Source organism: Marmota monax, unplaced genomic scaffold, assembly GCF_021218885.2.
Source record: "Marmota monax isolate L192 unplaced genomic scaffold, Marmota_monax_Labrador192_F-V1.1 WCK01_AAM20220418_F8-fsc00048, whole genome shotgun sequence".
Classification (NCBI taxonomy): Eukaryota; Metazoa; Chordata; class Mammalia; order Rodentia; family Sciuridae; genus Marmota; species Marmota monax.
This window is the reverse complement of record NW_026694895.1, coordinates 1024150-1049382: the sequence shown is the minus strand read 5'-3', so window position 1 is coordinate 1049382 and position 25233 is coordinate 1024150. Positions and strand designations below refer to the sequence as shown.

Genomic DNA, 25233 nt, shown 5'->3' with positions numbered 1-25233 from the left:
TAATCTTATAAATCATCTCCATACTGATTTCCATAGTGGTTGTACCAAATTGTAGTCCTACATACAATATGTAAGTGTGCCTTTTCTGGGTATCCTCACCAGTATTTTTTTGTTGTTGTTATTTATATTCTTGATGATTACCATTCTAACTGAAGCAAAATAAAATCTCGTGTAGTTTTGATTTGCATTTCCCTGATTGTTAAAGATGTTGAACATTTTTTCATATATTTGTTGGTCTTTTTTATTTCTTCTTTTGAGAAGCATCTGCCTTAGTTCATTTGCCCATTACTCAACTGGGTTATTTGTTTTTGAATTCTTGATATATATATATATATATATATATATATATATATATATATATATACACACACACACACACACACACATACATACATACACACACACTCTGGGTAGTAATGCTCTGTCATAACAGTAACTGGCAAAGATTTTCTCCCATTCTCTATGCTGTCTCTTCACACTCTTCTTTATTGTGTGAAGCTTTTAATTTGATGCCATCTCATTTATTGATTCCTGGTTTTGTTTCTTGAGCTTTAATAATCTTTATAAGGAAGTCAATATCTGAGCCTATATGTTGGATGGTTGACCCTGTATTTTCTTACAGCAGATATTCTTAATAGATATTGTCAAATAACTTTCCAAAGAAGTTGGAATACACCAATTAACTTTCCATTGACTCTGTATGAAGTACCCATTTCCCAATACATTTGTCAGCATTTGCAGTTTTCACTAAAATCTAGGGGCTAGCAATGTAGCTGAGTTGGTAGAATACTTGCCTCGAATGTACAAGGTCCTGGGGTCACACAGACACATGTACAAATTCTCACTAAAATCTTAATTATAAAATAGATCAAAGTTGTATGTGAAGTTATTTTGCATTTCTTTAATAATAGGGTTGAACTTGAAAAAAATCATCTGGATTTCCTCTTTGGTGACCTTTTTATACATGATATTATCTCTTGGATAAATCTTAAAGTTGCTTCTCAATCTGAAAGAGCCTTTTATAAAGTAAAGATGGAAATCCTTGGTCCTTTTCATATTTATTTTCTTTCTATTAAACATTATCCCCATTGGTTTTGGAAAAAGAAATTCTGTGTCAGAAAAAAAAAGTCAGATAACACACATAATATGAAGAAGGAAGTAAAATAAAATAAATAGCACTTTATCTGCTCTCTCAAAACTGACCATGGCTAATGGCCTCTCCAAATAGTTTTCTATGGTGTTATCATACAGATATACTTAGTGATGTTCTCATTAAACTCCTAATAGTATTATAAATATAAAGTGTATCTATCAATCTACCAATTTGTCCTTTTTCCTTTGCCTTAAAATAGTAAATCCTTCATCCAGATGTTTTCTAAATATCCCATATTTTTCTTCCACTTTATGCTTCAATTGTCTTTAGACAGTTTTCTTTTCTTTTCTTCTTCTTCTTTTTTTTTTTTTTTTTTTTGTGTGTGTATGTGTGTGTTTGTGTGTCAGTACTGGGGATTGAACCCAGGATCTCATGCTATTTTTAGACACTTCAATCTCAAATTATATGGAATTTTTATGGATTATCTAGATTATGTATAATACACAAATCTTTTTAACAGGTGATAAGTGAATTACTGTAAATCCTTAGATGTTAAAAAAGTTTTTAAGATCATTATTTAAAGAATATGCCAAACACTGTGTTAAGGAAGGGAGGTAGGGAGTACAGAGAAAAGTCGTGCCTAAAAGACCTTTGTCCAGTAGGTTAAAGGACGTTCAGAAAGTGTGGTAAAGCCAGGCATGAGTGCAGGGCACCTGGGGACCCAGAGGTGGGGCACACTTAATCCAGCTGTGGCAGGGGCAGGGTTGGGGATGGGGGCGGAAAGTTTCTTTGAGGTGAGCCTTGGGGAACACACCTGCTCCTCACCATCCCAGCATGTTCATAGTACCAATTCCACCGCACCCTCTCAGCAGTGCTGAAAGACCGTCCAACTCGCACCCACCAGCCTGGGGAAACCTCGCAGTCCTCACCCACTAAGCAGTGTGGAAATATCTCCTGCGGTGAGGCTGAAACGTATGGGCACTAACCTGCCCCCACTTTGTCAACGGCTTCTGTCACACCCACTCGCCAGCTGGAATTCGGTTTCTATCCACAGCCCGCTCCCCACCCCCACAAGCACGTGGGCACCGCGCCACCTCTAAGGGGAGGGAAGCTGGACCGAGCGGCGGCGGGCGGGCGGGCGGGGAAGTTGCGCTCGCTTTCCCTGGACTTGCAAGTTGGTGCTAGGATCCCTTCCCTTCGTGGCCAGGGCTGACTCCTCCTATCTGCCCGACAGGCCTGGGGTCACCGGCACGCCCAGGCTTTCCAAGACTGAATTCTGCTGCCAGAAAGCAAAGGCAACCCAGAGGGGGATGATGTTCTCCTGGAATGGTTTCCCGCACACCTGGGCACCATCCAGTGGCACAGAGGCAGGATGCAGGCTCCTTTTGACAGAACGACCTCCATTCCAGTTAGCATTTCTCAAGCTTTTTTAAAACCCATGTTTCCTTAAAATAAACATTAAAAGCTCACAAGCTCATTTTCTGTTATTTGAAATATCAAATTAAAACCCCTTGTCTAGAAACTTAGGGATACAATGATGACTTGAATGCACTTTTTCATTAGGAACAGTGCCCCCCAGTCCAACACACATACGCACACAATAACAACCTTGAAGATCACTTCTCTAGCCTAGGAGGATAGTTTTGAAAATGCTCCTTCCTGGATGGCTACTTAAAAGATATCTTGTTTGCAGCCAAAGATCCCAGCTACCCAAGTATTGCTAGTGAAGTCTTTTCAAAGGATATGAAGAAAAGAAAAGGCTGATAATAATACTTTCATTTAGGTCCTATGGGTCACATACTAATGTGTTTATGTGTCCATAAAGTCATACCTGATAGCAGTGGTTACCATCACTGGGGGAAGGTGGGTAATTAACTTGATTTAATCATCCCATATTATGCATATACTGAAACATTACATTGTATCCCACAAATGTATACCATTATGATTTGCCAGTTTAAAATAATAATAATTTTAAAAATCAAAACAAAAGAGCTCTAAAGAAACAGAGGACAGGGAGACAACAAGGAAGGAAAAGGAAGCATTTTAATACCAACCAGGTAAGACAAGTCATATGTCTCAGAATTAAAGTCTTGACTTTACCAAAATCAAGGATATCTGTTTAAATTTTCAAATGTAGAAAAACAAAATTATGTTTTAGGATGTTACATTTTTTAAATTGTCTTTTTCTAATATAAATTGTTCATCTGGGAGTTGACTGTATATGAGAAAATACAGAGATTGCGTGTCCAGCCTTTTCTTATCTCAACCTGTGTTTTGTTCACAAGCAATAACCACACTCCACAATGTTGTCTCAAATGGAAGTGGCAATTTCTAAAGTGCAAGTTTTTACTCAATATGGAACATTCTGGAAAATGAGGTGGGGGCTGAATAATAAAATAAGTCACCTACTCCAAGCTATGAAGAAAGCTAACAATAACAGACCAGGTGTCTTGACTAAAAGTGGACTTTCTTGCTCAGAGGGCAAGGCTGTTTGGCCCTCCTGGCTCAAGATCACTCAATGCAAATGTTTACCAGCCAGAAATTTACCTGTAAAACCTCCATCAGAACTGGTGGGCAAATCTTAATACTGTGTTTGATTGGTCTGCACATTTAGATCTATTTTACAGGTCTTAGAGGGCAATACACATTTTTTAAAGTTATTACATTCTTGTGTTCAATATATTGCTCATCAAATCTGATTTAATTGATGATAAACACTTGGAAAGGAACAAACCATACAATTTTAACTTTGTTTCCATGGAAAATAATTACCAAATGGAAACAATACCTAAAGGATACAATTTCAAGCAATATCTTGTGATAAGCAGGAATTGTCACTCTGTTGCATTGAGAAATGAACCTGTGTTTAAAGAACAAATAAGCAAACAAAAAACACTGCATGAGCCCTAATTTATCTCAGGCATTTTGGAGCCAAGTTAGGAAGTCTGGGGTTCTAATCTTAGTTCTAGCAACCATGGCTTTCAGGCTGGGTTCTCAACTGTTGTGTTTAAGAAAGAATTCATTTAGATGATCTCTGACATCACTCCCAGTCCTAAAGTTCTATGGCCCTAAGATACAAATCTATCAATGGCTATCTTGCAGTATGAGAAAGAACAGGATGAGTGACTGCATACCAGAAAATCATGAAGTTGTTGTCCCAGAATAACAGTTCAGATAGTGTTCCAGAGAAGAATTTACTGTGGTAAAGACTAAAGTGAATAATTGGAGCTCATAATTTGGAGGTCTAGTAAGTCATAGAAGTCTAGTTTTGAGTTTTTAAGTCTCCATTAAAGTAGAGAAGATACAAATCAATGGGGGAAGACTATAGAGAGTTGGTGAAAATAGGAACTCGAAGAATGTGGCATACTTAATCTATGTGGGAAAGATGGTATAAAATATGAAAGGTTAATGATAAAAACATTAAGGTTTCAAAGGCTAAAAAATCTCTGACTTGTTTAAAGGAAGCAATTAAAAATAGTAGTAAAGAAGAAAATACATAACAAATAATACATAGTTAGAACACAGATAAAAGAATACACAGAAAAAGACAAATTTAGAATAAAAGTAGCAAAGAAAATTCAAATGTTAAAGTTCTCAAGAGTTCTCAGGGGTTCACTTGTCAAAAATTTTTATCACAATCCACGGTTACACATTTATATGATCAGATATGTTAAAGAATAGATGATTCTCTATCTAGAAATAAAAGGGAACTATCCAAAGTAAGAAGTTGATCTAGCTAAAAATAGTGTGGCAAGTGAGGAGTTGAAAGGGGAAAAAGAGGGCAAGAGGCCAAGTGGTTTGTTTTTAAGATTTATCTTAACTGTGCCTCTTTCTAGCACTGACCCCATGGCTCAAAGATTTAACCTGGATAATATTAAGAATTCATAATGTACAAGGGAAAAAGGGCAGCACCACCTGCCCCTTTCATCAAAGAAGATGCGTGGGAGTGGGAGCTGATGAGAAGGAGATGAATTTTTTAAATATATAATTATAAAAAATACATTTTTGAAAAATGTAATTCTCAGACTTCTAGGGATTATCATAGCTACTTTAGGAGATAGTCACATGGCTTCTCCTAGTTCCTTTGTCTATCAAAGTAATATCAAACAGAATAACTGCCTTTTATTTGCAGCTACACAAATATATGTCAAGACATGCAAATGAAGAAATATTAGAAAGAAATTAGAGAAGATCTGAGAAATCTCTTAGCCAGAACAAGAGGAAAGTAGTTTGTTCCGAGTTCCACTGCTTCTCTGTGATAAGCGAGTATAAAACAAAACAAAACTTGAATAAACAAACAAAACCTCTATCTCTGTAGCTCAGTTCATTTGAGTTTACCATTGTAGAATTCAGCAAGGTACAGTGAAAAGATCCTGGACTTTAGAAGGTGCTTTATTCATACCTGAATTCCTGAGCCACACCTTGACCAGTCATGTGGCCTGGGAAGGTCTGACATTTCTGTAATCTGACTATCCCATAATAAAGGGGGGGGGGTAATAACTGATATCTCACATGGCTATTACGAAGTTTAAAAGAGATTTTAGATAGCACATTTGACATACCATAGATGTTTAAAAAAAAAAAAACACTAAAAATTTAGTTCCCAGTATTGAAAGTTAGGAACTATCTACAGCACTACATTTGAGGCACAAACCACACTCCTAAACAGTTGTTTCTAACAACTGTTTCTGGTTTTGATTAACATTTGCTTGGTGGTTCCATACTGCCACACTAAGGTGATAAAATGAGCAGTTCAAGATAGATCTGTTTTTTTTAAAAAAATTGGTATTTGAGTACAATCAAAGTATTTGGAAGTCTCACATCGCTTACAATACTCATGTTTTTCCATTTTCACTTGGTCATTTTTTGGGTCTGACAAATATTTCAATTAAAATAAATGAAGTGGGTCAACAGAGGAAAAAATACCAATAAATATTAAAATGTTTAATTGCATTAATATTCAAAACAAAATAAATACAAAAACATAATTTTCATTTGCCAAAGTGGCAACAATTTTATGAATTATAACACTCAGAAATGTGGAGGAAGAGGGGGAGGGACTCTGGAAAATTAAATGAAATTTCATTTTTATACACAGTTGAGTATCAACTGGTATCAAACTTTTAGAAACAAACTGAAATATTTGTCTCAAGAATCCTACAAATATTTATTATCTTTGTGGTTGTATTTCTACTTCCTCTAGGTGCAATAATCACAAACGTTCATTAAAACTCCTGTTGCAGAGTTATTATTCACAAAAGTAAAAAATGAAAATATGCTAAATATTCCCAAATCAAAACATGTAAATAAATCTGACAATATGTATGACTGTATAACATCCTATTTTTTAGTAGTATGTAATTAGAATGGAACTTACTACAAAATTAAATGAAAAGTAGAATCATAAACATGTAGGATATAATCTCAATTTACATACATGTATTGAAATAAAGACTAGAAGGAAATGCATCAAAATATGAACTGTAGTTATCTCTGAGGTATGGGACTAAAGATGATTTCTACATTTTTTCAACATTCCTCCCTAATTTCCTACAATAAACACATACTAATCTTCTAATCAGGAGTGGACATTGTTTTGTTATAGTAATTTGTTGCTCTGTCAAAGTATTTAGTTCACAGGCAGTGGTTGAAAATACCATGGGAACACCTTTGGTCAGTGTTCTGCAAAATCCTTTAATAATACTGACAGTATCCTCTAGATGAACACACACAGGCCCTGTTTCATACCACACCATAGTGACTGCAACTGTTTTGTAGTCCCCAAACTGGATTTTGTGGTCTGAAAATAGGCTAGCATGTCGAAAAGCAGGGCTGTCCCCCACAACTCAAACAGATGATCATTGCAAAAGGACTTCCATGCTATGCTAAAACTTAACTACTGATCTCTGGGACATAAATGGACATAAATCAAAACCTAACTTAGCCTGATGATCTCCCCATAACTTTTCCTCTCATCTTTTAATTGTCTTGAGCAAGGGTTAGAATAGACTTCATGACTTTCGCTGAATGGAGAATATGATCAAGAAAATGCTGACTGCCCACTGTGTGCATGGCATGACACTGAATAAGGTGTACCTCTAATTTGACTCAGCAAAATGAGGTTGGTTAACACATTAATGAGCCTATGCAGAGACTGCAGATGCAAGCAAAATTGTCCATAAGCAAGTTTAATGCTATAGTAAACTGAGAAAAGGAACCCAAGTAGCTCATAAGTGTTCCCTTGTAGGTGATAAATGACCTTTCAAGTTGAACCAAATGCTTTCACCTTTAAAAGGGCAGGTGAACAATTTTGCATTTACAATGAGCTTTATCTATGTACAGAAAATGTCCCCAAGTTGCAATTCCCTTTGTAGTTGAAGAACTCACTATTCCATGCTAATGAATTAAACAAAACCTAACGTATCCTAATTTGATTTTGTATATATCTACTTCATGCCATTTTACAGAATAAAGATGAAACACACAAAAAAAGCATTTTGATATGTAGATAAACTCCTTACTTACAAAGAAGTTATATAACAAAAGTAAATCAATTATTTTAAATGTTCAATATATTTTACTTTTTAAATCAATATTATAAATGTACATGGCAAACAAGTAGTATAGGGAATATTCAAATGAAAAGCAACCATCTAGTGACCCATATATCCCCAGTAAGTTCTCCCACTTTAAAATATTTTTGTTATTATTTTTAGGACATTAAAAATACACTATGGTGGGGCTAGGGTTGTGGCTCAGCCGTAGAGCGCTTGCCTCGCACGAGTTAGGCACTGGGCTGGATCCTCAGCACCACATAAAAATAAATAAATAAACAAAACAAAGGTATTGTGTCCATCCACAACTAAAAAAAATTTTAAAATACACTATGGTTCTTGATTAACCATTTGAAACTTCCTTATTTTATACAACATTTTATACACACACCCTTCAATTTGGGGCAGAGAATCTGATTTATTGAGATGTAATTTATACTTGGAACATTCATCCCTTTTAGTGTGAGCTTTTGTGAGGTTGACAATTGCAGTTCAATCATCCCTCCCTCTCAGATTTCCTCTCACTCCTTCTTAGACAACTCCTCTCCCCACCAGCTCCTGGCAAGCTATGTTTTTGTTCCTATACTTTTGCCTTCTGCAGAGTGTCAAATGAATGTAGCCTTTTGAGTCTGGCTTCTTTCATTTGTCTGAAGTCATCTGAGATTCATTCATGTCTTTGCCTACCTCTGTAGTTTTTTGAATGAATGAGTGTGCTTATTCATTCACTAGTTAAAAGACATTGGTTCTTTTTTCCCCCGTTTTTATGGATTAGAAATAAACTTAATAAACATTAATATAGAGGTCCTTATTTGAAACAGATTTCATTTCTCTTTGCCAAATATCTACAAGTGGGATTACTATGTGGTGTAGAAAGTGTATGATTAAATTTATATAAAATTGCCAGTTTTCCAAGTGGTTGTACCATTTGGCATTTGCATGGGCCATGTATGAAAATTCCATCTATTCACATCATCTGAAAACTTCTTATTGGGTTGTTCTTTCTTTATTATTGAGTGCCAATAATTCTTTGCATATTTTGAATACAAATGCTTTATCAGATAAGGGTTTTGCAAATATTATGTTTCAGCCTGTGGCTTGTCTTTTATTCTCTTAACAGCCTCATTCAAGGAACAAAAAACATTTTTAGTTAATTTTTTATTTATATATGACAGCAGAATGCATTACAATTCTTATTATACATATAGAGCACAAAAATTTTAATTGTAATGATGTCTAATTTATCAGTATTTTTCTTTTTTGTTTGGAACTTTTCATCTAAGAAGCAAAATCTAACCTAAAATCAAAAGATTATCTTCTGTGTTTTCTTTTAGAATTATTTTTCATAGTTTGAGATTTTATCTCTGAGTTAATACCTTCAAGGATGTAAGGTATGTTTGGAGAGTTTTGTTTGTTTACTGATGTCCAATTATTCCACCATCATTTATTGAAAAGAAATGTCCTTTTTCTATTAAATTGCCTTTTTACCTTTGTTTAAAATCAACAGATGTACATACATAGGTCTATTTCTGGTTTCTTTATTCTATTGCTCTCCTTATCCAATGTCACAATACAGGTTAATCATTCTTGAAATAGGTACTGTGAGCATTCTAACTTTGCTATTCTTTTTTCTTTTTCAAAATGTATTTGTTTATTCTAGTTCCTTTGCATTTTGATATAATATTTTTTAATCAGCATAGTGGATTTACAAAAACTTGTGCTAGGATTTTGATAGAAGCTTTTACTGGGTTTCCTTATGTCTACAGCACATCGGGATAATTAATGTAATGACAACATGGAGACTTTGGTTCTGTGAATAGAGTAAATGATCCCGCTAATTCAGATTTTAAGTTCTTTCAATTGTGTACTGTACTTGAGTGTTGTCATTTAGTTTGCATATTTATTGGTAATGTCATTTAGTTTTTATTCTTTAGTATGTTTAAACGATGAATTGTAAAATTGGATTTTTGAATATTGAACCAGCCTTGCACTGTCACAGTTAATTCCATTTGATCATATCCTATTCTCTTGTTATTAAATTGTGGCTCAATCTGATAATATTGGTCTGTAGTTTTCTTTTATCATGATGTCTTTTCCTAATTTTGGATTTAGGGTAATGCTGATCTTAAAATGTGAGGAAAAAACAAACAAACAAAAAAAAGTGTTCTCTTTCCTTCCCTGTCCTGGAAGAGTTATATAGGATGGACATTGCCTTCCCAAACTTTTTGATAGATTTCAACAGGAAAGTCCACTGAGACTGGAGTCTTTCTTAGATGTTAGAAGCATTGAGCCATGAAATGAATGTCTTTAATGTATGTTCAGGGCCATTCATAATTTATAATTTCTGGGGTGGTCTTAAGTAATTTGTGTCTTTCAAGGAATTAGTCCATTCTAATTTAATTTTTGAATTGGATATAATGTTTTCAATGTTCCTTTGTTTTTACTTTTTCTGTCTATATAGTATGTAGTGATGTCACCTCTTTCACTTTCATTTTTTAGATTTCCCCTTTGTATATGATCTTTATTCACAGCATACTCAGCGTATCTTCAAAAACATTATAATATTCCTCATGTAATATAAGGAATTAAATTTATATATCACCAATACTTCCTTCCCATCACTGTACTAAGACTGTCACACATTTTACCTATGGATATGTTACAAATTCACAAAGATTTGCTGCTTTTTATTTTTGCTTAGAGAGTCAATGAATTTTTGGGATGATTAAAATGAAGTAAAAAGATGTATTTTATATTTATCTTCATGTTAGCCATTTCCAGAGATGGTTATTTCTGTAGGTTATTTCTCTTCTGCATCCAAGATTCTATGTGTTATTGTATTTATTTTATCTTTAAGTTTTTTAAAAAATTCTTACAGCACAGATCTCTGAATAAAAAATTATGTTTTTATTTATCTGTTATTTTTATTTTTCCTTCATTTAAAAAGAAAACTTCATGTTGTATGAAATATTGTGTTGGGTAGATTTTTAATTGCTGTATTTTAGAGATGTCATTTCATTGTTGTCTGTTTTGCATTGTTTCTGATTAGAGTACATATAGATATTAAAATGATTCATCCACATGTAATAGCTCTATTTTATTCAGGATGCCCTCAAGATTTTCTCTTAATTGTTAAATCTCCTCAACTTGAATATCACATATCTTATAAAGTTCAGGAGGATAGGTGTTTATTCTGATTGGTTCTTTAAGCTTCTGTGATTACATTTCATTACATTTGAAAAATTATTACCCAACATTTCTCCAAATATTCCCTCCATCCTATTCTCTTTCTTTCTCATATGGGATTCCATTCACACACATATTTTGCTACTTCATGCTCTCCCCCATGTCTTGAATGTTCTGTTTTACTTCTTTTGACTTTCCCTCTTTATCTCCTGATAACTCTCACCTTAGTAAAATGAGAGTAAAATCAGTTTAAAATAGTATAATTTTATGATTATAAGGCAATTTCCATTGGCTCATCTTCAAATTCATGACTCTTTCTTTGGCTGTGTTGAGTCTACTAATGAGTACATCAAATGTATTCCTTTTCTCCTATTTTCATATCTCGTTTTTCCATTTTATACTTTCTCACATTTCTATCTTTCTGCTGAGATGTCACATAGCTTCATGCATATTTTCCCACTGTAGACTTTAATTGTAATCATTTTAAATTTCTATATTATTTTTGTAATATCTGCATCATATTACATCAGGTTTACGGACTGGTGTCTTAAAATAGGGGTTCTTTCCTTGGTTATTTGTGTGTCTCATAATTTTTGGTTGATGTAAATATATTCTTTATAGACCGAATTATACTATCATAAGGTCTTCACACTTAAATTGGGATATGTCAAAGTAAAGAGGGATGTGTGAAGTAGGAAGATTGAAGTGTTAGGTGTAAAGGGAAAAGTACAAAATAGTACAGTATTGGCTCAAAATGGACAATACATTAGGCTAAGAGTAACCTTTAAAAACAGGTAAAAGGTAGAATTGAGAAATAAAGAAAGAAAAGAAAATGGAACACTAAAAAGACTAGCCAAAAATAAAATAAAATAAAAAGTTAAAAAACAAACAGAGGAACAATAAAGAAGAGAGACAAATAACAAGATGGTAGGCTAAAAAGTATACCAATTATTACACTAAATGTGAATGGGCTAATTAAAAGCAGACTTTTTCATATTATTAAAGCACAATGATCAGGAAACATTTATATATGCCATTTGTGAAGGATGTAGTTCCAATATAACAACATAGATAGGTTATAAATAAAAGTGTGGGGAAAATATTTATACAAATACTAAACGTAAGAGAGTTAGTATGGTTATATTAACATTAAAGTAGACTTTAAGATAAAGAATTTTACTAAGACAAAGAATTGCATCTTATAATAATTATATAGTCATTGTCTGAAGAAGACATGACAATTGTAAATGTTTTGCATTTCTTGTATTTTAAAACTATTTTATTCTAGTAATCAAATAGCTTTAAAATACTAGAAATAAAAAAATAACAATTAAAAAAACAGACAAACCAAAAGGCATTGTTGGAGATTAAAAAAAACATACTTAGTAAAAATATACACAATCTGAGGAGCATTATCAACAAATTTGACCTAAATTGGTATTTACAAAACAATACACTTAAACAGCCAAAGCTAATCTATGGAAAAACTAAAAACAGTTCATGCCTTTGGGAGTATGGCATTGAGGAACAACTGGGGAGGGATTGAGGAAACTCATTGTGGTGACATTAATCTTTAATATCTTGAAAAATATTAGGTGAATGCATTTCTTAAAACTCCATAAATAAACATACAGAACTTGTGAATGTCATATAAATATTTGACTGAATGAAAAAATGTTAGCAAATATTGAACTCTGCAGAAAAATATGTATGTTGAAGTACATAGAAGGAAGTATATTGCTATCTGTAATTTATTTAAAAGTGCATCAATAATAATGTGTATTAATGTCTATAGAGGAGGAAAAATGAAGATACATGTAATAAGGCAAATATAATAAAATGACACTGGTATAATCTAGTTGGTAGTTAGGTGGTAATTGTAAGATTCTTTCAATTTTGATGTATATTTGAAAAGTTTTATGATAAATCTGAGGGGACATTAAAAGTGAAAAAAAACTTTCAAAAACAAAAATAAATTTGAATTCTTTACCATCAGAACTGAAGTACAATAATCAAAGAAAAAATGAACTGGATGGAAACTGGAATCTGTACTAAGTTAACAAGAGCACTGGAAATGACAAATAGGTGGGTAAATAAAAACGATTTCATACATGTTTTAAAATTTGTTTAAATATAATCAAGTATTTAAAGTCAAAATAATAATAATGTATTTTGATGTTTACAAAATATTTTAAAAATACAATGGATAAGATTCATTGTACAAAGGATAAGAAAGAGGAACTGTAGGTATGATGGTAAGGGTTTTAAATAAACTATGACAATTTACAATAAACCTGCTTCCTGATAATTCCAAAAAAAATTATACCAATTTAAATATGGATATTATAAATTTTGGAACAATCAACTAAAATTAAAAGAGGTGTAGCTTATAACCCAATTAAAAAAAATGTAAGACTAATAACTAGTCAATTAAACCAAATGAAGATAAGAGGAGAAAGTGAAAAGAGATAAAAATAACAAATAAAATTAATGTATTGATAAATACATTAAATGTGTATGTTTTAAACACTACAGTGAAAAAGCAAGAATGTAAGATTCAATGAGAAAGCATAACTCAGCCATATGCTCTCTACTAAAAAACAATTTATGTCTTTATAAATAAGTAAGGAATAAGAGGAAGGAAAATCTATAAAATGCAGACATTCGGAAATCTAGAGTAACTTAAAAATTTTAAAAATAGATATGAAAATACTCACCATAGGAAAGCTCTGATGACTATATTGACAGAGTAGACTTCAAGGCAAAGAGCATTATCACCAGTGATGAAGAGAGACATGCCATAATAATGCTCACTGCCAGGGATAAAGCATATTTCCTAATGACAAATATTCATCAAGGCAACATAACAAACCTACGTAACTATGTACCCAATATAAAAAAATCTCAAATACATAAAACAAAAATTGGAAAAGGTAAATAGACAAGTGCTGAAGTAAGTTGAAGATGTCAACAATAATCCTTCAATAATTGGCAAAAACCAGGTAACAGAAAACCAGTAAAGATATAGTAGTGTGAATAAAATTGTCAAACAACTTGACTTATCAAACATTGCATTCATCAAAAGCAGGATACACATTATTTTCAAGTATATTCAGTAGTTCAGACACAAACTGAGCTACAAAGGAAGTATGAATGAATTCGAAGAACATATATCACACAGGTTATCTTATTTCACCATCATTGAATTTAAACAAGAATATAATCATAAAATGCTGGAAATTGCTAAAATATTTGAAAGTTAAACCACAGACACCTAAATATTACACAGACACCAGAAAGTTAAAAAGAGAATAAGAAAATATTCTCAATGAAAATGAAAACAGAACAGATCACAATGTAGGGAGGAACAGAGACAGTTGCCTAGAGGGAAAATTTAGAGCTTGAAATGCTTATAATTAGAAAAGAATAAAGATCTTAAATGAAAGGTTTCAGAAAAGCTCAGCAAACTGTTGCCCATAGGCTGGCCCATTTATGAATAGTTTTACTGAAATCCAGCAATACCTATGTGCAGATATATTGTCTATGATTGCTTCTGCACTGCAAAGCTGAATTAAGTAGTTGCCACATTAACTACATGGTCCTCGAGTTTGAAACATATCCTAACAAACCCTTTTGGAAAACAACCAACACTAATCTAAGATACCACCAAAAGAAGCTAAAATAAAAATGAATAAATTTAACCCAAAGTAAGTAGAGAAACAAAATAAAATAAAATCAGACAATAAGAAAATAGTATTTATTTGAATCAATAAAATTGATAAACTTCCAGTTAGACTGATAAGGTAAAAAGAGAAAATTCAAATTCCCAGTGTGAAAAACATAACAAGGGACATCACTACAAATCCTATAAGTATTAAAAATATTATAATGAGATAATATGAAAAACTCTAGAGTAATGGCAATATCCAAAGCAGAGCTGGGCAAAAGCAATTGTATAGGAGAATCTTTATGATTTAGCCAAACTCTCAATCCGTTTAAAGGGATTGTTTTTAACGTAGTCAATTTTTTTCACTCTGCAAAAAACAATACCTCTTAATATAGCTAGAGAAACTGGAGAAAAGGACAACTTTTAAAAAGAGAGTTTCATACACTTACATATTTATTATCCTATAAGGAATCCTCTGTTAATTATATAATTATTCTTTCTTCAGTCTTTCAAGCTCAGTGCATTGTCTATTTCCTAGAAATACTGGATTGTAAGTGGAATTCAAGTGAGAATACCATCTCACCATGACTATCAGAGCAGGCAAATGTTCACAGAGTAGAATTTTTACTCTTGGAGAGTGATAATGGGAATGGTAGAAAAGAAAAAAAATACACTTCTAGGGGAGCAGGCCAGGAAAATGTCATCAGATAAAATTGTGAGATGTGATGAGTTAATACTCTTTAATATATTCTGGCTCTGTTTTAAAACAATCTGCTTTTTTAAAAAACTGTGTTAATCTGGATTACCACTCTCTTAGTTGACATCTCTTGGATAAGCATGCATTTATGAAACTAAACATTTGCATTAAAATTATTGTCCAAGTCTGGATGAAGTGGATTTTTTTTCTAATTCTAGTTTTATCACAGAGTCTTTATTTCAATCAATCTTGAAGTTGCACAAAGAAATTATAAGGCACTTAATCAACATACAGAAATGTGACATTTATCACTGTCCTTATACCTTACCATGAGGTAAAGATGACAAAACAGATTGGGGAAGGAATGTGTTTCACTTTCGAAATTTGAGCATCCTAATGATTTTCTTGATGTGAAAAGTTTAATGAAAAAGTAGATTGATCTAATTTGGGATGTTTAAGTCATTGCAAATTTAAATTGTTCAAAAAAAATAATAAGCAAGCTCTTGAGTCATACTGAATGATTCACCCATGAATTCTTGAGGGGTTTAATTTAAAACAGCTCCAAAGAAACATGCCTACTCCTAAGACACAGAAGAGAACAACAGAAAAAGGAAGTTACTCTAGAAGAGAAAAAGTGAAGTATCAGGACAAGACAGAGCCTTGTTAGCCTGGCTGGCCAATCAGAGCTAGTGAATTCAAGATGTGCAAGGGAAGTAGCAAGGTGTCTGGCCTCTTTAGAAATAAAGTCTTCCTTCTCTGTTTCATACTCCTACTCACCTCCTCCTCTCTCTTCTTTATTCTGGATCTCTGAGTGAGAGGAGTAGTGATTTGTATTGTTCAGATTTCAGGGGACCAAGTGGCCTACATGCTTTTGGGATCTAACGTTCAAACCACAAGAATGGCACAGGGTGCAGGGTCATGGGGTATCCTACCTCTTTTCCACAGCAAGGTGTGGGAAAGGTAAGACCTGTTTCCTTATAGAAGAAACCCAGCCATCCTTCTCCACTCTCTCTGCCTTTTCTCACCTGGTAGCCACCCCTGATATTATTGCCTAAAATCCTGCCACAGTTTCTATGAGAACAGGACTAATGCAAAGTGTTGGAAGTAGAGATTCCCTGCTCCACAGCCTCTCTGGCTTCATCTTGACAGGCACTGGATAGCCTTTCAGGATGGAATCACAGTGTCAGGATCCAGAATTCTGGCTTTTCATAGTCCCTGCTTCGTTGCCCTTAAGCTATTCCGTTGTTAAGTATTAAGAAAAGGAAATGTATTGGAATTCTACCATGCAGCTGTGAGCCAAAGGACCAGGTAACAAGAGAATATAACTTTTCCTCACTTCATTCTATTTTTCTAGATATCTCCTTCTGAGTGGGGGAGGCACCTAAAGTCAAAACACTATTAGATATTACTAGGTCCCTCTAATAAAAGTGTCATTTCTGTATAAGTTAAGAACATACTACAGTTTCTGAACATATTTTTCTTTTCCTTCTTTCCTTCTTGTACTGGGGATTAAATCCAGGGGCTCTCTACCACTGATCTGTGTCTACATCCCCCTGCCACTTTTTTTTTTTTTTTTTTTTTGGTAAGTCAAGGACTAAATTCCTGAGGCTGACCTCGAATTTGTGAACTTCTTGCTTTAGCCTCTCTAGTCGCTGGGATTGTAAGCATGCACCATAGCACCTTGCCCAATTTCTTAAATAGTATAAGGATAAACCTTGAAAATTTGACCATTGACTAGAAATTTTAACATCTAGAAGGTCAAAGCAATGAAAACTCCAGAAGAAACTTCAGAGATGCAAGTGATAAAGTATGATACATTGTACAATCTATGTGCTTCTATTTTTGCTTTTTTTCAATTACTATTAATTCTTTCATTTTATTATTCATTAAAATGAACTCTTTATATACATGTGAACATATCTGCAAGAGATACTTAAGGATGCATACCAACAGGTGTCTACCTGTAGGACACTCTTCACTATAGATCTCAAAATGAAGACCATACTAATCAGCTGGTAGCTGAAATGCTGGTCAAGAATTTGCAAGAACACAGCCTCTGACTGATATTCATGCATCCTGGACTCTTTGCCATAGGATTGTAATACTCTTAAAAACCTACTCCAAAACCACAAATGGTCTCAGATTAACAGGTTCTGCCTTTAGGGCTCAACAGTCTAACTCCTACTCTGTCCAGTTTCCTCTTCTCTTAACCTCTGAGTTACAATAAGAAATGTAAATACTGGCAAGGAAAAAAAAAAGTTCAGTATCTACTACCTGGAAGCATTTCCTCTAAAAGAGAAACATAAAAGTTTATTCAAAAAGAAAACCACTCTAAAAAATGCATCTGTAAACAATAGTTTTCAAAAGATGGTAAATTTGGGGAGAACTGACAGTTTTCATGTTACCATCACTTCCGGGAGTCTAGAAAGTTATTTCTTTCAGATATACTTTCATGTTAAGATACTCATGTTAGGTTGGGAAAGTGTAGGTACTCTCTCCAGTTCATACAGAAGTTGTAGCACATCGTGTTCAAAGAATTGAGAGTGACCCATCCTGAGACACACATGGGGACGGTAGCAGAGTTAGAACAGAAGTTCTAAGAGACAAGACAAAGAAAATAGGTCTGCACTTCTCTTTTTTATAAATGATCCAGGAATATGTGTACAAGGAACATCTCATCTTACCACAATAACTCTTCTATGTTGGGTTTCCAGATAAAAGTACTGAGTATCCAGTTAAGTTGGAATTAAATAACAATTAATTTTTAATATAGATATGTCACATGAAACAGCAGTGAATTTTCAATATAGGTATGTCACATGTCACATTTTTTACACACTTATACTTAAAAAATTCAATGTTTATCTAAAATGCATTTTAACTGGGTGTTCTATGCTTTATTTACTAAATCTGAGAGTCTATTCAATGTGTCTTCAAAAATTACTTGTAAATGCCCTCGGCTCACAACTTTTTACCTTCAACCCACACATACCCCCTGAATTCCAGACTCACAAAATTAATTGCTCACTGAACACCTCTGTGTCTACTGGGCATTTTAAACTCAACAGATTCCCAACTGAGCTGCTATCTGCCACCATGCCCTTCCTCCCCCCAGACCAGCTTTTCCTGCAGTCTGCCCCACCCCAGTTAAGTTTCCTTTCATCCATTACTTGGATCAAAAATTCAATATCATCCTTACCTCCATTTTCTCTTCCATTTCAAACCCTGTATGAGTTTTGCAATTCAGATGCTTTAAGTTTAAGGCTAAATAATGGGTTTAGGCAGTACAGTCAATGAAGAAATAAATCCCCAAGGGTATTTGCACAGTTTTTTTTTTCTGGGCCTGAGATGTCTTGTCCTTGGAATCAGGGAGTTCTTGCCACATTTGTGCCCATGGACCAAGAAATGACTGTACTTAAAAAAGGGCAAAGGTGGCAACATCTTTTCATTTATAAATTCAGCCCTAGTGTTTCACTTTCACTTCCAAAAGCACCACTGAAAACTTTTCATGAGAACTGTTGTTACAATTTTAGAGTAAGAGCATATAGCTTTCTGGACTCTCAATACATCTTTGCCAACCAGATGACAAAGGAGTTTTATGAAAGTAGAAGAGAATGTACACAGTATATACTGGCATCATATCCAAATCAACACTTCAAGGTACAGATCTCCTGAACATTTATTGCCAGTTCTTTGTTTAATATAAAAAAAATGGTTAATCTGAGGCTATGTCAGGTCTGTCTTATCAAACATTTATATTAAGAAATATAAAGTTTAGATAATCAGAACAAACTAATTTTCAAAAATCAATTCCAGACCAGTAAGTAGTTTTTCGTAGTTTCCACCAGCTGTTACCCTCTGAGATTCTCAATGAAGAACAATGGTCTATTCTCTACTTTAATGCATGTTTAATGCATAAAGAGGTTTGTAGTATTTTCAGATATTTATGGGCTGGTGTTCAGCAGAGCCAAATTGAAAGCCAGCACTTTGTGTCATGAAGCTTTGCTACCTACGTCAGCATGTCAAGAGTAACACCTCATACAACATTCTAACAAGGGTGAGTTCATATTCATAAACATCTAGCATGTTAATAATGTAACTTACAAAAGTGGCCAGGTCAAAAATAAGGTAGGTACCCATGTGAGAAAACGAATTGAAAAGATGAAGAGTAAAAACTACCTTGAATTCCTTTACCCAATAACCAAAGATTTGTACTAAAATTTAGAATAAATGACAGAGGTAGCAATATATATCATTTATGTGGAACACAAAAGGATTAGGAATTTCTTAAAGAAATTTAATAATTGCATTTGACAAAAAAGTTCATTGTAAATTTCAATTTTATAATTACCTCTCTAGTATATTGACACATTAGCTCCATATCATGCATTTTTCTTAGATTTCATATTTTGAGGGAACAATCAAATTTGAATGAATGACCTAATTTTTAAAAATTTTTGTTCATTTCAAAGTCAAAAGTTTCCATAACTTTCCATGCCTTGTCAAGAACATAACGGGGCATGTTTTATTCTGTTGGTATGCCCAGGTCTCTAAAACTTTTAAAAGATTCTGTCATATGGTGAAATATTCCTTTCAAGCCTAGATTTTTAAAAAATTGATTGTTTTTTCAGCATGTCTGAAACCTAGTTATTAGTTCCCACAAATAAAAGTTGTATAGTCAGCCTGTAGAAGAAGTTTCATAGATGCCCAGTCAAAGCTGTCATATCTGAAAGACTATCTTTAGGTGTGTGAATGTGTTTGTGTGTGTGTGTGTGTGTGTTGTGGTGTGTTTATTGTGGTAGGGGGGATAAATTCTATGAAATTGTCAAGAACACTTTCAGTATCCCAATTTAGTAGTATTTTCACCCATTTCTTATAAAGACTTCCCATGGTTGGTTTTCTTCCCACTGATGAATTGACTAACTCCAAATGCACATGTGTCACTTTATCCCATCATCTTCCCGTCAGTCTCCTGGTAACTCTGCTTTCCAAAAATACAAATCAAATGCTTTAACCCTCAGATTTTATCAATTAATAATTTCCAATTATCTATTTTTACTTGAATATTTCATGATTTACTTGTATTTACTGATTCTCTCAGGTCATTTGAAACACTGAAATATATACATGACAGCAATCATACTACTCAAAATATTCTCCTGCACATGGCACCGAGAGGAAAACTACCCACCCTAAGTATAGCTATTAATGTCAAACAGATTGTCATCTGGGAAAACAAAAATGCATCAAAATCAGCTTCGGACAAAGTACACTCTATGGAAAAACACCAGGTTTTTATGTGCAAATGTATTCAATGTCTGATTGAAATGTTTAAAGAATGAGTTAGCAAGGAATCTGTTCCTGGTCTGTGTAATCCAGGACAATGCAATAAAAACAGTTTCAAAGCTAAAAGGTTTTTAGTTACAGCCGACTATGATTTTACCAAAGATGCATTTGCCCCAGTTTCTTGTAAATATTGTAAAGAAACGTTTGGATTCTAGCTTGGGTCGAGGGCTCTATTTAGCCTATCAAGGCACAGACCTGTTATAAACGCTGGGGCGCTTGCCAGAATTTTTTTCCCCAGAAACTCTGAGTAAAGATCGTACCTCGAAAGCAATGTGCGTTGCAAACCCCGCAGATTTAAGCTCCTACTCCTGCCTCCCTAGCTTGGCACCAACGGCTTCTGGGATATCCTTCGCCTCCTAAATTTCAAACCAAATTGCCAGACCCTACCACCATAATGCCACCATCCTTGCACAGCCCTCAGGGGCTCAGCATAGAGTCTCCCAAGGGCACTTGCAGCCTTCCACGTCCTTGCAGGGTAAATTCATAGTGCTACCAGCTCCCAGCTCAGCACCCACCTACAAACGCTCTTGTACTGATTCTGCTACAAACTGCCCCCAAATTAGTCACCCACCTCACCCCTACCCCACGTCCGGGACTTTTTTCCCGTCCTCCTAGTGGCTTTATATTCAACACACCTGTCTACTCCTACGGCTGCCAGACGTCAGGTGCCCACGCTGTGCCCCATCCCGCGCCCCCTCAACCAGACTGGCGCTTCCACCTCCGCCCCGCGGACGGTCAGTTTACTCCGAGCACCCTCTTTTTCTCGCCCGTGTGCTCACCGCCCCCAACTCCCACCCTCAAGAGCGCAGGTGGAAAAACACCCACTGTACCTGCCGAGAGTTCGGCGGCCACTGCAAACAGCAGGAGAGCCTGGAGGAGCGCTGAGCGGAGCGCCGGGGTCATGGCCACTCGGCGGCCGCGCTGGGGCTGCGGGGCCCCAGAGTTGAGCAAGGCAGCTGGGACAGCGCGGGCCTCTTTGAAGTTCCCGGGGCGCGGGAGGGGAACGCAGCCCCGACACCCTTTTGAAGTGTGCTGTTGACTCTAGTCAGTGCGGGCGCCCCCCTCCTCTGCCACCCCCATCCCACGCCCCCTGCGGCTGGCGGTGCGCGGCGCTCCTACCACTGGCCCCAGCAGCCGGCTGGGAGGGGGCGGAGGGGGGGTGCGACAGAGCCCGCCCCTGCCGCGCCTCCACCCCCTACGTCCTCTGGCAGGCACCCGGCCAGGTGCTGAGGGACAGGCGGGCCAAGGCGGCCCGATGGCGGGGCAGTGAGATCGCCCAGAGTCAAGGTGAAGAAAGAGGAGGTGGTGGGAGAGTGGCACTGAGCCCCCAAGGCTACTCGGTGAGTGGAGTAGGGACAGGAGGGAAAATCCCGTCGAGACTTTAGGGAAACTTAAAATTAAGCAGGAGTTGCTTTCTGGTGATCTGCGCTATGGTCTCCTTAGAAGATCCACTCTTCCAGGTCTTTTGACACTCGTTTATTTGTCCAGCTTAACTAGAATGTAACTAGTCTGCGCCTTGAGAATACCCTCTGGTGTTCCTGCGGATTTGTCCCACCAAGTCCTGGATGTTTGTGCGTTAGTGGAAGTGCGCCCTCTCTGTCCATCCCTGGAAATGACCAATTTCCCGACTGCCTTTGGGACCTACAACTTTGTCTGGTGTCTTTCAGAAACCCTCTGCTCTAAGAATGGCGACCAAACTGGGCCACCTACACCAGATGATGTCATCATCTGCAATGTGTAAAAGATTTTTAGGACCCGATCTAGAAAGGTATCTCAGCAGCTATAATTTTAGCAATTGAAGATCTGGGGAAAACATTATACACACCAACAGGGAGAAGAAGTGTTTAAAGTAATATATTACAAGCATTACTTAAAATATTACTTAAACCCCTAGAGGTTTATTGTTGAATAGAGGTGCTTCCCGTCTAAATTGTGACTCAAAACATAAGGGCAACATTATCAATTGAGAGAAATTAGCCTATACTCAATGCAGCTTGAATATAAAAGTGAGTGGAATTATTTTCATGTGAACGGCACGAAAAACCAAGAATACAACACTGATGCTATTACTGCTATTAGAGGGTTCCTTGAAAAGTGATTGAGTCATATAAATTAATTGCTTTAGAGGAAGAGATGACGTGCTTCTTCACTTAGCTCAGCATTAAATAGTGAGTGTTCTTTATGTCTATGAAATACCTATTGTATTTTTAAAAAAAGTCAGGGTGGCTGGGGCTGGGTATGTAACTCAGTGGTAAAGCGTCGGTGGGTTCAATCCCCAGTAACTAAAAATATAAATGGCCCTATTGTCAAGGGGCCATTTTGTCATTGTCACAATATTGTAGACAGGATGGTTGTTGAACTTTGAGGCATGAGGGTGACAGTCCCAAGAATATCTACCACCAACAACTTGTGTGAATCAAAACATTCCTAGGTATAAGAAAGACTTATTCTCATTTAATTCTGGATACAAACAAACAAACAAAAAATGGAGACGTGGGATAAGCCAGGGACCTTCCAAACACCCACAAAGCAGATGCTTTAAAATATACGTATATAAAAGAAGCAAGAAATACTGGGACATATATTTTGACTGGCTTGGTTGCTCATTATTTGGTAACTATACCCTAGATTGTGATAGCCAGTTGGATCATGAGAGTTGGAGCTTGAGGAAAATTTAGTACACTCTCTGGGTCTGCTTCCTTAAATAAAAATAAATGGTACTTAATTCCTCCCTATTTCTCAGAACTACAACTGGATTAAAAAAAGTAGTATATGTGAAAGCACTGTTAAACTATAGGCATTAAGTAATGTCAAGTGTTTACTCCCCACATATTTATTTTGTCTTGAATGCAGTAAGCAATGTCCTCTGCGAGTTGGAAAGCTCTTCTTTTCTAAGAAAGCAAAGTTATTATACCAAGAAATCTGATGCAGAATAACTCAATATTCTGAACAAAAGCATTGCTTTCCTCTTAGTCAAATGGTGCATTGTCAATACAGTATCTACTAACCAATGTGAATATTGAGCACTTGAAATGTAGCAGACCAAATTGACATGTACTGTAAGAGTAAAATACATGCTAGATCTCAAAGAATTAGCAAAAAAAGACCCACAAGACTGTAAAATACATTATTAATGACTTTTACATTGCTTACAAGTTGACATAATATTTTGGACAGATTGAATTAAATAAAATACAGTTGTGTACTGCATAACAACATTTCAATCAATGACAAACCTCATATACAACAGTGTTTCCCTAAGATTGTAATAGAGCTGAAAATTTCTATTGCCTTGTGACACAATAGCTCTCCTAAAACTATAATACATTGCGTTATTCGAATGTTTGTGGTGATGCTGGTATAAACAAACCTATTGCGCTGCCGGTCACATAAAAGTATAATAGAATTATGTACAATGCATAATATTTTATAATGATAAATGACTATTACTGGTTTATATATTAACTGTATTATATTTTTATGTTAGAGTGAATTTCAATATATGTTTATTATGTTTATCTTTAGAGTCTGTGTGTATTCATATATAGTACAACAAAATTTTAGATAAAAAGACTTAGGGAGTAGAGATATAAAGAAAGAAAATATTTTTGTACAGCTATAAAATGTGTTTGTGTTTTAAGCTAAGTGATATTATGAGCAAGTCAAAAGTATTTTAAATTAGAAAGTTTATACAGAAAAAGGTTATAGTAAGCCAAGGTTAATTTATTACTGAAGAAAGAATTTTTTTTTTACAAATTGAATGTAATCTACATATACAGCAGTGCACAGTGATATACCAGGCTTTGCATTCACTCACCACTCACTCACAACTCACCAGAACAACTTCTAGTCCTAAAGTTCCATTTGTGGTAAGTGCCCTATATAGTTGTATCACTTTAGTTTATTTCAGTGTGTTTATTATAACTTTTCTTGTTTAGATATATTTAGCTACACAAATACTTACCATTGTATTACATTTGCCTACAGGATTCAGTGCAGTAACATGCTATAGAAGTTTGTAGCCTAGGAACAGTAGGCTATACCTTGCAGCCTAGGTGTATAGTTGGCTAGATTTGTGTAAGTACACTCTATGATGTTTGCCCAAAGATAAAATTGCCTAATAAATACATTACTCAAAACTTATCCCATCATTAAGTGGTGCACAACTATATATTATTAAAATTAATTTTACCCATTCTTTTATCCTTTTTAATGTGTGCTGTAATTTGGATAAGTGTCCCCTAAATGGTACAGATATTAAATACCTGATTCCCCACTGCTGGTGGCAGTATTGTAAGGTGCTGGAAGCTTTAAGAGGCAGGGACCTAGCAGAAGGTCTTTAGGTCATTGGGGATGTGACCTTGAAGGACATAGGGAGACCCACCCTCTTCTTTTTCCCCCTTTTCAATTCCCAGCCATGAGGCAAGCTGTTTTGCTCTGCCACTAATTCCCATCCTGAATTGCCACCATAGCCCCAAAGCAACATGGCTAACCAACTAGGGCTGAAATCTGTAAATATGTGAGCCAAAATAAATCTTTTCTTTTTTTAAGTTGATCATCTCAGGTATGTGTCATAGTGACAGAAAACTGAATAATACAATATGACAACTAGACAATTTTAAATTACATATGAGGCTCACATTATATCTCTTTTGGACAGTACTGATCTAATTAAGTCTCATTAGATGGG

General features: G+C 35.2%; 1 protein-coding gene across 2 annotated transcripts in view; it reads right to left on the bottom strand.

Moving 5' to 3' along the window:
* Acvr1c (activin A receptor type 1C) overlaps window positions 1-21623 on the bottom strand; it is a 72593-nt gene extending 50970 nt beyond the window's left edge. The window contains exon 1 of one of the 2 annotated variants that reach the window (XM_046426922.2): window positions 21374-21623. In XM_046426922.2, coding sequence (XP_046282878.1) covers window positions 21374-21446 — 73 coding nt within the window. In that variant the 5' untranslated portion in view covers window positions 21447-21623. The remainder of the gene's footprint in view (window positions 1-21373) is intronic. The other variant, XM_046426921.2, reaches the window with a different exon arrangement.
* Between the last annotated feature and the right edge of the window lie 3610 nt (window positions 21624-25233).